Source organism: Dermacentor albipictus, chromosome 1, assembly GCF_038994185.2.
Source record: "Dermacentor albipictus isolate Rhodes 1998 colony chromosome 1, USDA_Dalb.pri_finalv2, whole genome shotgun sequence".
Classification (NCBI taxonomy): Eukaryota; Metazoa; Arthropoda; class Arachnida; order Ixodida; family Ixodidae; genus Dermacentor; species Dermacentor albipictus.
Window position 1 is genome coordinate 194,519,954 of NC_091821.1, and position 14,688 is coordinate 194,534,641.

At 46.0% G+C, this 14,688-nt stretch overlaps 1 protein-coding gene across 1 annotated transcript in view; it reads right to left on the reverse strand.

The window, feature by feature from the left end:
• Window positions 1-14,688, reverse strand: part of LOC135897965 (protein-L-histidine N-pros-methyltransferase) — a 217,702-nt gene that overhangs the window by 148,651 nt on the left and 54,363 nt on the right. The window contains exon 3 of the mRNA XM_065426676.1: window positions 13,645-13,838. Within this exon, the coding sequence (XP_065282748.1) occupies window positions 13,645-13,838 (194 nt within the window). The remainder of the gene's footprint in view (window positions 1-13,644; window positions 13,839-14,688) is intronic.

Genomic DNA, 14,688 nt, shown 5'->3' on the forward strand with positions numbered 1-14,688 from the left:
AAGTGAAAACGAGATAACGCAGCGGGCGGATTTTCCCTTTTGTGCGACTGTGGCTCGAGCGCTGACCGCCTCGCTCCGTACAGGTATTCCTATATACTACACAGTACATTGATACTTGCGTGATACGCGGCGTCTAACCATAGTCGCAAATGCCGTAATTTGTCCAACGCTAGACATCAGCCCGCAGCATGGCGAACAAAGGATTCGCGGTTTGACGACACGATTGCGCACAACGCGCTTCACGCAACTGTTTGAACACGACTTTACGGCGCGTTCGCGCCCGCCGGCGCGCCTGCCATGGAACGTTTGCGTATACGCTATGGTCGATGCAGAGTGTCCCCGTGAAGCATGTACAGTCGAGTGCAAATGTCAAAGGGCCAGAGATGCCGCTAAAATATTTCGTTTTTCTTAGCAGCCTAGGTACAAAGGCTGAAATCAAGTGGTATGCTGCTTACGTGCGCCTCATTGACCAGCGTCACGCATTTATACTATTTCGCGTTGCACGATTGCGCTATAGATAGAATAAATTATTATTATTATTATTATTATTATTATTATTATTATTATTATTATTATTATTATTATTATGCTGACGCGGTGGTCTCTAGACTATTGCACTCGACTGTACATGGGAGCCGCAGCACACAGTACCTGTCCGAGGCAGATTTCTAGACAGATTTCCGGCTTCGCACTGTTAGCACGCATAAGGCTATATATAGCGCATGGTTCTTTGAATATAGAGCTGCGAAAGCTGACGATACCTGCTATAAACCAGCACACAAAATCAGGTAAAGGGCCATGAAAGATCCATGTCTTTCTAATAGGGTACCCGGTGCGGGACTAGTTCGAAGTTATTTGTTTAATGACGGAACGTAGGGACAACACCACGAGTATGGACCACACAATTCCTTTTTAAGATAAATAAGCGCGCTAAGGCCTTCCGGCCCGAGTCGCCTGCCTAAGAGGAAAGTGAAGCGAAGTAACTTATGGGTCAGTGCTATACAGAAATCATGGCTGGATTAAGAAATTTTGGGGCCCGGGGCTAAACTTGCCGCTGGGCCCCAGTAATGATGAGTTACCAGTGACGACAATAATGATGATGGTGACGACAACCACGGTGACTGGTTAAAGTGCAGAATATTTAAACTGTTACAGGTTTCGCCTGCCCTGTTCAAGTTTATTACCAGCTAAAAAGTTAAATCCCTATGGAGGTACACACGAGGCCACCTTGCATCTATATAGTATAACTTTTGCGACACTAATGGTATGAGAAAACGCGTTTCTTTGCCTCTGTTAGGTTATCGAATGTTTTTTTCTCTAACGCGCACGTCGTTATAATTTAACAGTGAAGTTAGTCACATATCCCCGAACTGACCCATCGCCATTACTCAGGAGAGGGAGGGCCGCGTGTTGTAAAGCAATAAACATTTCAGTTGTACATGGACACTTATATTGCTCTACATACGTGGCACATAATCCATACGCGAATACCAGAAAGCACATGTGAGACCACATATTTAACCCACAAACGGGATTAGAGGTTTATAGCGTGCGCAGTTTTGACTACCACTTTACGACCTGATAACAGGACACAACGCAAACGCAAACGCTAAACTGTTTTTCACAGAGGTCCCCAATCAAAGGTGACAATATATGCAGTAGGCTCGTGATATTTTATATTACTCCCATACGAAAAAGAATAAATAAATAAATAAATGGCAATATGGGGAAACAAAAGTTCACGGCTAAAACTGCGCCTTGCGGCTTTTGAAATATTCCTCAAGAAGTCCGGTTCGATGGACATAATGGCTAGGGGTTTCAGCTTTCTCCCACCAAGGGCGAGGTGTAGGCCATTCTCAATGAAGGAAAGCTTTGAAAACGACCATTCGGTCTCACTGGAATACTCTGGAAGACTGGAATACTCAAATCCTAATGGCAATAGACGCATTAGACAAAATGCCTAAAATTCCTGTTCGCTTTTAGGCGTAAAAAAAAAAAAATTGCTGTCTCGACACAACATCTACCCTCCAAGAACCAGCCAAATTTAAAGAGTGACATCAGCATGGTGCGCTCGGTACAAACTAGGGGTGTGTGAATATTCGAAATTTCGAGAACAAATCGAATAACCTTTGCTATGCGATTCGTATTCGATTCGAGAAGTAACCAGTCGAAGTTGCCGAACATTCGTTCCTATCAAATACTATAAGCGTTAACAAAAACTATCGCAGCTTGCATAGAAAAAGATTAGTGCAATTTAAGAATCTTCGGAATGACTCCGCTGCACGGCAGCCGCGGTTGTTGCGTGGAGGCAACAGTTGCCGAGCGAACGCATGGAGGAGATAATTTATGCGCAATAGTTACGAGTCGTTAAACAAGCGCGCCTCACCTCATGAAGCCTACGAATTTTTTGTCTCAATTTAGGCAGTGTTTGAATCCCATGAGAATGATGTGCGGAGCTGTAGTATTTCAACCAGCACAACACTATATAGTATACGCGCAGGATAACCTTTCCTTCATTACTGTCAGTGTCATGGTGCATCAGATGCAATGAGATTTCGGTTGTATCTCATTTCCAACATTTTTTTATTTCATCCATCCTTTACATCCGTGTTTATATCCATCCAGTTGTGAACGGCATTACATCTATCAATTAACCAACGTAAGTCAGCTTTCTTTTTCTGCAAACGGACTCCACGCAACCTTGATATTTCACATTTTCCAGAGCTGTAATGACATTTGATAAGAGCTATTTTCCAGTGGCCGAGTGCCTTCGCTAGTAATATGCATAACATCGCAACTTGCTGGCACCTGTTCTTGCGAAAAGTTGCGAAGCAAAAAGTTTTTTTGGGGGAATATAAGCCCTGAGAAGTTCCGCAAAAATCCCAGTGTCATCCTTATTAAATCTAAGGGCTCTGGACGCAGCGTATTGCGAAAATGGTGCGAATATCCTTTTGCCACATGTGTTGAGTTTCTGTGTGCGCGGTTGTTGTTCTGGCGAATTTTGCCAACGAGACACCAACGGGTACCGCCCTTTTCCTTCCTGAGCTACTTGGTGTTAGGATCCTCATCTATACTACTTTGCCACCTCTTCTTAAGTCAGTTATGTTTTCTCTAGCAGCCAAAGTCAATAATCGTCAATGCTATCTTGCAAACAAAGCCCTCGCCTCATCATGCTCGTCTCCTTTTCCATCCGCTGCAATTTCCGCGAGATGCCACGTTTTTCATGGCGACATAATAACGCCCTGAGTTAGAAACTGGGTCGTTCCGTGCATGTTGCCGTTCCAAACTCTTCATTTTACTGTCAATTACCACATTCATGTGCATGCTCTTAACGCTGGACTTCTTCCTCGAAATGTACTTGGTGCTATACTCAGCGTTGCTTATCGTGTGGTATATACAGCAAAATATTTATTTATTTATTTATTTATTTATTTATTTATTTATTTATTTATTTATTTGGTCATACTGTTAACCCTCCAGTGAGGGTCGTTACAGGGAGGGAAGAAGAACATATACATTTCATAAGCACTTCAATGAGCAATCATGAATCAGAATTCAAAATTTGTACACCATTTCTCAAAAACATATCGACACCCAGCTCAAATTGTTGCATGTTCACACTCTCCACAACATCACTTGGCAGTTTGTTCCATAGTTCAATTACACCAGGAAAAAAGGAATACCGATATACATCCGTACGTGTGTTAATAGGTTGTAGTACCCTGCTGTGGTTCTTTCTTGAACCACGTTTTATAGGCGCTTTCACATAATGTTCTTTATTTATTTTTAATGCCCCTTGCATTATCTGGAAAAAAAGCTTGAGTCGATGTTTTATTCTTCTCATTTCCAGCGTTTCTAATTCACACTGCTGTATCATCTCTGTAACCGAGTCAGTGCGGCGATACTTGGAGCATATAAAGCGTGCTGCAATCCGCTGAATCCTTTCCACCTTCTTTTTTAAGCATTTTTGGTGAGGGCTCCACACAGCACTCGCATACTCCAGAACTGGTCTTATAAACGTTTTGTAGGCGACCAATTTAATTTCTTTAGTCGCATCTGGAAGCTTTCTCCTAAGGAAGCAGAGCTTTTGGTAAGCCTTCGAACAGATATTCTCAATGTGAATACGCCAGTCTAGATTATGCGTCACTGTCACCCCTAAATATCGGAAACTCTGTACCTCGACCAAGGCATTTTCTCCTATATTATATTCGAATTTGATAAAGTTCTGTTTTGTACTTACGTGAGTGTATGTAGATTTTTTAAAATTAATTACCATGCCCCAACTTTGGCAACACGAGTTTAATGATTGCAAGCAGCTGTTTAGTTTAATCTGATCTTCCGCGCAGGTTACACGCGTGTAAATTAAGCAATCATCGGCAAATAGTTTAATTTTTACAGGCGGATCAACGTCAGAAGGAATATCATTAATATACAATAAAAACAATAGCGGACCTAAAACAGACCCCTGCGGCACTCCAGACACAACTTGACACTTCCCTGATTCACTTTTTCCGATTCTGACCCTTTGATAACGGTTTGTTAAATATGCCTGAATCCACAATACTACATTTTCACTAATTCCTAGGCTCCTCAATTTGGAAAGCAGTTTATGATGTGCAACTTTATCAAATGCCTTCTTAAAATCTATACATACAACATCTAATATGACTTGGCCGGCTCCTTTTAGTCCCTTGCATGCAACGCCTGAAACGTCCTTCCAGTGCTTACACGGTGCTGAAATTATACTGGCCACCTTTTCTACTGCGATGTTTTCTTCACTCCCGTTGAACTTGAGTGCTCATCTTCACTGTCGCGTGGGCCAATTTTAGGTCTTCGCGTGTGCCGCTTCCAACGGAAAGGAGCGAACGCCCAGTTATAACAGCGTCAATTTCTTACTGCGGAACCAAAGTGGGTCAAATGGATGAATAATTTCCCTATGAGAAGATGGTGTTGTGACAAATGTGTAATTAATTTTATTAACGCGTTCAACGCAGGTTTTTACTTTCCGGTTTCCTGCATTGTGCAACACCCGCAATCTTCTTTCCGATTAGACATATATAAGGCTAAAACCCGCGCGCGTATACAAACACATGCATGAACTGACCCGCAATCCGCACGCCCAGATGGCTAAAGCGTGAACGCAAGTTAACAACGCGGTTTAAAATGAAGTGCACTAGTCTTTATGACTGTAGCAATTTAATAATAACGCAGACACGAAGCAATTACTACTAAAACAATCGAGCCGTTTGACTGGCACACGTTTTTCACACTTAACGGAGAAGTCGGATCATATGTAGGCATCGAAGCATCTGTTCGACGCGGCGATTCCCCAGTATTGAACCGCAGTCGAATTCTCGAAGCAAGTCCAGCCATCGCACCCCGGTCAGCAACCCTGGTATCTTAAACGCTGCCCCCTACGCGTTTCATCTGCTGTCGACAAGGCAGACGTTTCCTCGACCGGCGACACGGCCACGCACACCAGCAGGATTTATCTGGAAGATCACACACTGTACCGGCAAAACGGGGAAACAGGCCAACGGTGAGGTCGTTTTGCCAATGGGCAAAAATATTAGCGCATCGCAACGCGTTCGGCGCGCCAGAACTCGACTGCGCGGCCTTATCGCACGATGGGACGCTTCAGCGTACGCGAAGGGGACACGGCGGCAGGAGTACGCATCCGGAAGCCCAGCGGCGAGAACGCCGAACGTAGTTCGTCGGCGCCGGACAAAGTCAAGATGGCGGCGCTTTAAAGCACGCCAAACGGCGGCTGCGACGACGACGACGGCAGCGCGCGCTCCGCACAGTCATCCTTCTCTCTCGACTGCCGCTGTCTGCCACCAAGTTGCCACCGGACGGGAGGGGGGGTCGCCCTCCCGCTCACGGAGAAAAAAATCGATATTGTTCTCCAGTCTGAACAGCGGCACTGGCCGGGAATACGAAAAAAAGAAAAATCTTGAAAAAAGAAGCGCATAACCCGTGGGAGGAGGGAGCCGGACACAGGGAGGGAAAGAAATAAAGGAGGGAGACCACCGGCCATTACAAAGAAAAGAGCCGGACAGCGTCAAAAGGAAGACGCCTACTTTTTTTTTTCTTCTCCCTCTTTCTGTGCGTTTCGTTCTTATTTGATGACTTTTACACGCCAAGCGTCGCATGCGCGCGTTTATTTATATTGCCGTCCGCATGGCCTCGCTTTTCCGCTCAGACGTTAATGCAACGCCAAGCACGAACAATGGTGCGGGGAGGAAGAGAACTCGACAGAGAGAGAAAAGAAAGATCACTCAGCGCTCGCCGCTAGGTCGCGAAGAGACATGCCTACTCCATCTCACCGTCAAGAGAGAGAGAGAAAAAAAATATATAATAATTAATATGTAAAATGAACAAAAAATCTGACGGCTTGGAATACTTGTCACGGCCAAACACAAAAGCCACTTTACTTCGCAGACGTAAAGAATAGTCATAATAAAAAGAGAAGAATACCCAGAATACGTCGTTCATGCATCAGGAATAACGACAAGTCCAGTACTGTGAGCACCAAGTCCAACAGATGGACAATATGCACAGCGTAGCAAGCAAGTTCGTTCTCGGGAACGGTGTGAAAGAAAAAAAAAATATCCCTAGAATAAGTATTTTGCTAGCATCCTCGAGTTCAGCATCTATTCTTTATAGCTACTTCATAGTAGCAATCTCCTTTATGCGTCAGTGTCAGAGGCACTTAGCGGCTTTGAAGAATTTTAACATGATATACTGAAATAAAGCTTCTCTCAGAATTCAGTATTCGTGTATGTGGTCATGCTCTACACCCCGTAACAACGTCCTCACTTGCCTTAATCACGGTTATTTCGATGTGAAAGATATGATGTGAAAGATGTGAAAGATATGCGCCACTCGGCCGGCTTTGAAAGTCCCGATAGTAGGCGGCACCCTGTTGCTCTTAAGGCAACGTGATCTGCCGCATGTTCCTTTGAAATCTTCCGCGCGAATTGGAATGATACAAAAATACATTTGTTGCTCCACGTGCATAAACGTGTTTCAAATGCATGGGCGCCCCATGTCCCGAAAACCCCACCGTCAGGGCTACCGTTTTACGTTACGTATCATTCGTTAGTTCCACCGGAAGCCGGAACTGATCGCTGTAAAGAGTGCCAGCATTACTTACTTGCTATGCTTTTGCGCTGAACAAATTAAATGCCGCTATTACAATGTAAAAATATTCACAACCCTCTCGAGTGCCAAGAATAAGCTGAAAACTTCTTGAACCTGCTTATATCCACATATCCGAGTTTATAAGCCATGCCACACGGGCACTCCAGAGGCGTTTGACATACGTCAGGACGGCGTTCATGTGCAAAGAAACACAGAAAAAGAGTATTTCGTTCTGTAAAGCCATCAGATGCCGAAGAGATCTCAGATATCCTCTCTCAGCCAACAAGGACTAAACTTCCGCGTAGCGTTCGCTACCGACATACCCAAACACAGGTACACCTGATTAATCTATTAGGCACTTTAAAAAAAAATCCAGCTTTTACGCACTATGGCACGAAATGATTTCAGGTGACCGCCTTTCGTTAGAATGTTTACCGCATTGGACGACCTGAATATCTTCAGTCCGTCTGACAGAAGTTGCCCCTATGCGCACCGCCTCCGGCTGGCTGGTGTGGTGACTCAGGGTCGCGGTCAGGCCAGGAGCCCTGCAGGCATAGGGATGAGAATGTCGGAACAGAAGGAGCGAAAGAAGAAGAGGATTATTTATATCTTGCAACACGTAGCACATTCTAGAAAGAGCTCTCGCTAGAATCTGCTACTTGCTGAAAGAAGCAAATAACCCTCTTTTTGTTTCTCTCCTTCTGTTCAGACGTCCTCATTTCTTGTGATTGAAGGGCTCCTGGCCTGAGCGCTACCCCCAGTCACGACACCGGCGTAATTTTATTTATACATTCGTCATCCTTCCGAATTGTTATCTCCTTAATTATTACGCCTTCGTCTTGCCTCTGGTTACACAAAGGACATTTTTCAGATTTGTCAATACAAATATTTGACACGTTTTAGATGTACAATCCATGCGCACGCGATTACATTGCAGGCCTTTCATGCATTCGACCAAGATGCATATACATAATGGTCGTGGCAACTACATTCACATAAGCAGTCGCACACATCTCACTTATGTCTCAACATTGTGAGCGAACTGGCGATAAGCGTTTACCAAACAAGTACTGCATGCAGAAATCCGGCAGGCAGAGAGAGGTGCAGCATACTGCCTGCAAGAGCTCCTAGGAAAGCAAACTTCGTAGTTTAAAAAGAATTGCCCTCGACCGGGAACAGAGCCCAGGAGTTGGGGCCATCACGTGGTCGGAGTCGTCATTATACCAAACGAGGTAAACAGAAGGCTCAGAGGTCGATGTTCAGGATCAAATTAATCGTCCAGACAAACGATATATGTCAGCACGCGATTATCCCCTACTACATAATGCATCCTATTGATATATATGTATACTTTGCAGCGATTACAGTAGTAGCTGCGACATGTAGCTGCGATTCGTAGCAGTGACAGACTTTCTTTCGCCAAAGTAGGGTGGGCAATACAGTGGCACAGCAAGCAGCTGTGCTGCCACCGGATGAAGCCACGAAGTATACATAGAGCATTGCAGCACGACCCATAAGAAGTGCATCACACTGCGCCGCGGTCACTCTCGAGTCAAGTTGAAATGCTTTGCCTTTATCACAATATTTGTCAAACAGGAATGAACGGCTGCAGTCAACAACTCGCTGCAGGTGCTTTTTTTAACTAAAACATTTTTCATGGCGACACCATAAGCCCCGAGTAAGAAACCGCGAAGCGACGTCAACGTAAGCAGCAGCTTGCAATGGAAGCACGCTGCAAGCTGAAGCAACGTTGATGAAGGGGAGGGGGGGGGGGGATAAGTGCGATCTCAGTATGTGCATATGTAAATACAAGTGCTATTGTTTTTAGGCCGCGCGCAGACGTTCATAAACATTGCCGGGTGAATAATCATTCAGTTGTGACTTTCAAAGAGACACGGATGTCCCCATCGCTGCCTAAATGTGACCCAAGACGCGTGTTTTCGGCGGCGACAGCGGCGAAAAGCGTGTTGCGCGAAACGAGGCCGGCGCGAAAAGAGGCGATCGGTGTCGTGAGCGGCAGCCACGCCTGCGATGCGGCGAGAAGAGGTGCGGGGCGAAGCAGCCGCGGCCCGCGACACAAGAGCACGTTACGCCGCGGTCCCCGACAGGCGTCTTTACACGGGGCCACAAGGACGGGCCTGTTGAAGCGAGACAAACGACTGCACCTCGTGTATACATCCAAGCTCGGCCTCCATGAATCATGGTCAGCCAGTGGAGATCCCAGACAGCGCAGAAAGTGTCGAGGGGGTAAGGGGGAGAGAGGGAGAAAGAAAGAGAGAGAGCGAGAGAGACAGGACGAAAAAGAAAAAGAAAGAACCACGAACGAAAAGGAGGAAATCGGAGGGGTCAGAAACAAGCCTGGCCATTTGGGTCTTTCTGCGGCGGTGGGAACCACGCTTTCGGGGGCACTGTTATTCTTGTCATCTCTTTTTGTGCTTGTTGGCGCCTTCTGTCTCTCCTCTACGTGGGATTGAGAGAGAGCATACATATAGCGCATCAACGAAGAAAGAGGGGGAGGAGAACCGCACGGAGGAGGAAAAAGGTAAAGAGAAAAGCAGAGTGTTGCATGTCGCCACTGAGGTTCCCACTGTAGCAATACGAGCGGTTTCCCTCGCGTGAACATTGTGGCCACGTTCACTTAAAATCTCCTTGTGCTGCTTCTGCTACTCCCCACTGCTCATCTCTTCTGTGATCATTTTCTTCTTCTTCCTCCTCTTTCTTTTTTTACCGAAAGCGATGACCAACCATAGGACAAGACAGACAGGACAGCTCCAGCCAATTTTATAGTCTAACCACACTGCTAAAACGAGGAGTGCGTATTATTCTTGGTTAAAAAACATCGTAACTAGATAAATATGTGAAAACATTGCGTTGCATGCTATCGACAAAACTGCGCGAACGCGAAGTTATAACGCTTAAACTTGGCAGGAGGACAATGGTCCGTGAGGCTGGACTATGAACGGCCTCTATGGAGCATACCAATCATGTAGGCATGGTACGTACGGCAAGCCGTCAGCCAGAATGATACGCATCGTACATTCAGCGAAAGTGTCGGAGGAACGCTAATGCCATGGATGCCTAAAAAGAATGATCACGAAACAATGACATTTATGTTAGTTCCCAATTCGTATCTCAGAACAATCACCACGTAATTCTTCACGTTCACAGCACTGGCGGCATGGTGAAACTACGACAGTTCCTTCGCAGCGTGCATAGATGTAGGTTTTGCCAAGATTCGCTGGAAACAACCAGAAAGAATACTTAGCAAATCGTAAGGAGGAGCAACTTCTGGACAACGTCGTCCGACTTCTACATCATGTTGTCTATTTGTTGTTGACACTGCTATGGCGTTGCGCTGACAAAGATGCATCTATAGCCACTGCCTGAAAAAAAATTAGGCGTGTATGTGTCGGTGTCATGGTCTGACTAAGAGGCACAGGAGCAAACGACTAATCAGTCACACTACGTACCTCACAGTTAGTAATTAACACAGACACGGTCGTCAGCTACCAAATTTAAAACTGTCATCGCGAAATTTCCAAACGTAGCCACAAATAGTCAGCGAAATCACCGATGAGAAAAACAGGCAAGAGATTGGCTAAAGTGCGATTAGTACATTAGCTGGAGCTACGCAGACATCTAAAAAAAAAAAAGAAAGTGTAGCTGCAGAAAGCAGCACTGCCAAATGCGTATCGCGAGTCTATATCCGTACCCGGTAGCTATTTACTTAGTTACTCAAGTAACTTTGAGTTCCTTGCATGTCTGACCAGATATTCGCCTGACCATTTTTCCATATGTAAATAAGGCGCCTGCATTTAATTCGCGGTTACTGTAGAGGCGTTGGTTGTCCATGCCTATAACTTCGGTCTATGATTGCCCTCAACTGTACGGCGTTACGGTAATACGTGATAGCACGCAGTAGTAGCAAAAAAAAAAAAAGGCTAGAAGTAGTAGGAAAAGTTAAACACCGCCAGTTTAACGCGCAGAAGGCAAACGTGGAGACTCTGACATACGGAAGCGGTTAACCAAGCCGAACACGAGAACGGACGCGGGCATCAGCAGCCAACGGAACGAAAAACAAACGCAGATTTATTGACCAAAATGACGCGAAAAGTAAAACAAGATGCGCGAAGAGGGGCTCACTGTGCGCCACCTGAAACTGTCCGACAGCGAGCAGGAGCCGCGATGAAGACGCCCCCCCCCCCCCCCCCCCTTGCCAGTCCAGCGCTGGTCCGCATCGTCCACAATGGCTCGGAACAGGCCGCCGCCTCCAGCGAGCTTTCCTTTCTGAAGCGTGCGCTTTGCATTTCAGCTCCGTTTCACTTGTCGATTATTGCTTCAACGGCGCTGCCTGTTGTCAATGCCACCGCTCTTTCGAACGTTTCCTACCCTCGCTTTTCAGCCGGCGCGAGACATGCAAAAGAAGCCGCCACCACCGCTGAGAAAGCCAGCAGCGGGAAAACTCGGCAGGGCGAAAAAGTAGAACGAAGTGAAAAAAAAAACATAGAAAGCAGGCGCGCAAGCACGCAAACAGGTAAGACAGACGTTTTCAAAGACGGCAGTTTTTGTCGGCTACACAACGGCGCCCTATAGGAGCGCCCAGACACAAAAATCGGGGCAAAGGCGGGGTAGATAGAGGGAAAGCTTTTTTTTCCCCGAGCCTTGAACTTGACAATGAAATCCCTAGGGGGCTTGCAACCTGTGGTCACACAGTCTCTGCGCAGTCTGCGCTCCACGGTAACACGGTGAATACGTAGCGACCGTTTGTCCGCGTTCTTTTTCCCAGTGAATAACGCTCAGCCCGGTGTGCAGGAGAAACACTGCTCCGGCAAAAAACGGCAGCCCAAGTAAGCACGCAGATCTAGCGAAACCTTTTTAGAAAAGCATGTGCCAGTACATTACATCCAGTGCTCTTGCTGTCAGATTAGCCAAGAGAGTAAAGTGGAAGCAGACCTAAGTTTTCAGCAATAGCCAGCTGCCTTTCCATGTACTACGTGCGGTCAGTCGCGGACAGTCACGTAAAACGAGAAGCATACCCCCTTACCGATTTCTAGCAGAAAAGCAATATGTACACCCGCTCGAGTGATGCCACAGAAAAAGTATTTCTTAAACGTTCTCGTGCGATATGCACCCCGTCACGATCTTAACTTACCTTCAAAATCGAGTTACTGTGTTGTAGGCGCCGTACAAGTGATAATTCATGTGCGAAAGAGCCACTTGGTATGAGCATAAGGCCCCGTACCTGATACTGCTTACTATTTGGAGTACATGGCAGCGGTGGCGGCCTGCTTAAGTTAACTGCAGGAGGAAGGCGCCGCCCAGCGATCTCCAGTTACCATTGCTCTGCGTCAGTCGACTCCAGCCTAAGCTTTTTTTCATGTCCTCACACGACCTCTACCATCTTCTATAGCTTTTCCCTTCCATTGGCACCTATTCTGTTACTCTAATAGACTTGATCTACGCATTTCCTGCCCAGTCAAACTTCATTTGCGTCTCTAAATCTCAACCAGAATACAGGCAACCCCCGTTTCTTCTTCACAAGGCTGTCGCGTGTCTCTTAACGTCACGCACATATATTTTTCTTGCAAGAGTACGCAACATTGTTTCAGTTTTCCGCATATCTTCAAATCTACCCTTAGCGCTTCCTGGTTCATGTTTCCTCGAGTTTTTTGCGTCATTTCCAATGTCAGAAGAGGAGAATGTCATTTGCAATACACAGGAGGGCGAGATATGCCTCTTTAATTTTTTACGTCTCGCGTTTCTAAATCTAGCATCTAGAGCACTTCTTTAAGATTGCAGAGAAAACAAACGAAGTATTGCGTCTCTTTTCCTCACATCCTTTTCAACTTGCATTTTTGCACATTTCTTGTGACGAATTATAGCAGCCGTGAAATTCCAACAGATACTACATAAAACATTCAAATGTGCTTCCTCTACCTTTGACTACAGAGTGCCTACATGAGTGCTGGCATCTCTACTGAATCGACAGCCGTTTATTTTTCGAATGATGGTATCGTGGAGTAGAGATGGAGCGGGCGGCTCGAGTACTTAATGTCCTGACTTCTAATTCCAGTCCAACGATTAGACTTTCTAAGGTTTAAAGTGGTGCCTGATTCGAGCAAGACAAGAAATGATAATGCCGAGAACAACTATAAGCTAGACTTGTCCAGGTGCACCCATATTAAGAAGGTCTGCTTAGCCACAAAAATACACCCCTGTGACAGAACAGGAGCTGGCCGCTCCGGCGCAGTATCTTGGCCAGTGCCTCCTGAACAATGATCTAGCAGGACTACATTTGGGGCGCATTTAACGTTCACAGACAACTCCGTACAGCGGTTATCTGTGTATTACTGGCCCAGGGAAATCCTGAGGGCAACCCATGCCACTAGGCGAGAAAAAGCGAGCGACTTCGTGCTCCACACTAGATAAAACGAGGAATTCGGCATAATTCCTACACACACAGAACAGAGACACGAAAACTTAGCAATCTCAGCGACTCACCCATTAAGTGTAGTCTTTGTGAGGAACCACCCTAGGAAGAGCCGGGCCACGGCGTGGAGGATCTGGGTGCCCAGCCAGTTGGATTTTTCCGTGCTCCGGTCGAGAAAGGCCTGAGTCTCAGCATCAAGCTCACACTGTACGAAGCGGGAGCGCAGGAACTCGTCCTCCAGCTGCTCTGCGTCGATGCTGTACCACTGCGATGTGCAAAAGTAAGATGACGCTGCTTAAGATGTTTATATGTTACAAATTATAATACAAAAGGTAATCAGGGGGTGAACAACTTTCGGCCGTAAGTGCACTTTGCCATCGGCCTGCCACCTTCAGTAATAATATGTCCAGCATCGGAATTGCTTGCAGTTTGCTCTTACGAAAAATTCTTGCGTAAGAGCTTTTTTTTTTTGTGAATGAGAGCCCACCAGTATCTGTGATCGTGCCAGTTTGCACTGAGGAAGAAGAACAGAAGGAAGACAGATGAAAATTACGGCCTACGATGCACACAACTTTCAGTTTTACTACTTCCTCTAAGTACTCGAGAGAGACACGAAGCCCACGTACCCACAACTATAGAGCGCGACAACTGGAGGCAAATTGAATGTGTTACTTTGCGGCTTACCTAATTCATAAATTAGGTAAGTCAGGCGGAACGCATTAAATGTAAACCAAATCCCAACAGGCAGCAAATTCATAAATAAACGAGGTTCCTGAGCCTGAATCAATGCTTTGGTGTGGACGTTTTCTCCTTTCATTCCTGATGAATACCACAGGCCCGACATTGAACCACCGCACTGGCAACACGCAACACGAAGCAACTGGGCTCTTGGGCTATACAATTTTCGTAAGCAAATGCCAGACAATAACGACGTTAGGTACATTCAATACAATTCAATTATCAATTCAGCTCAATTTATCATTAGCAATGCCAACCCGCCAGTTGCAAAGAGCACTTGCGAACGAAAAACTTTGTGAATTCGGCCCCTGGTTCTTATATGGTATTTGATACCTGCACAGATTCATCCTTACACATGTGTCAAGGCCGTATTTAGG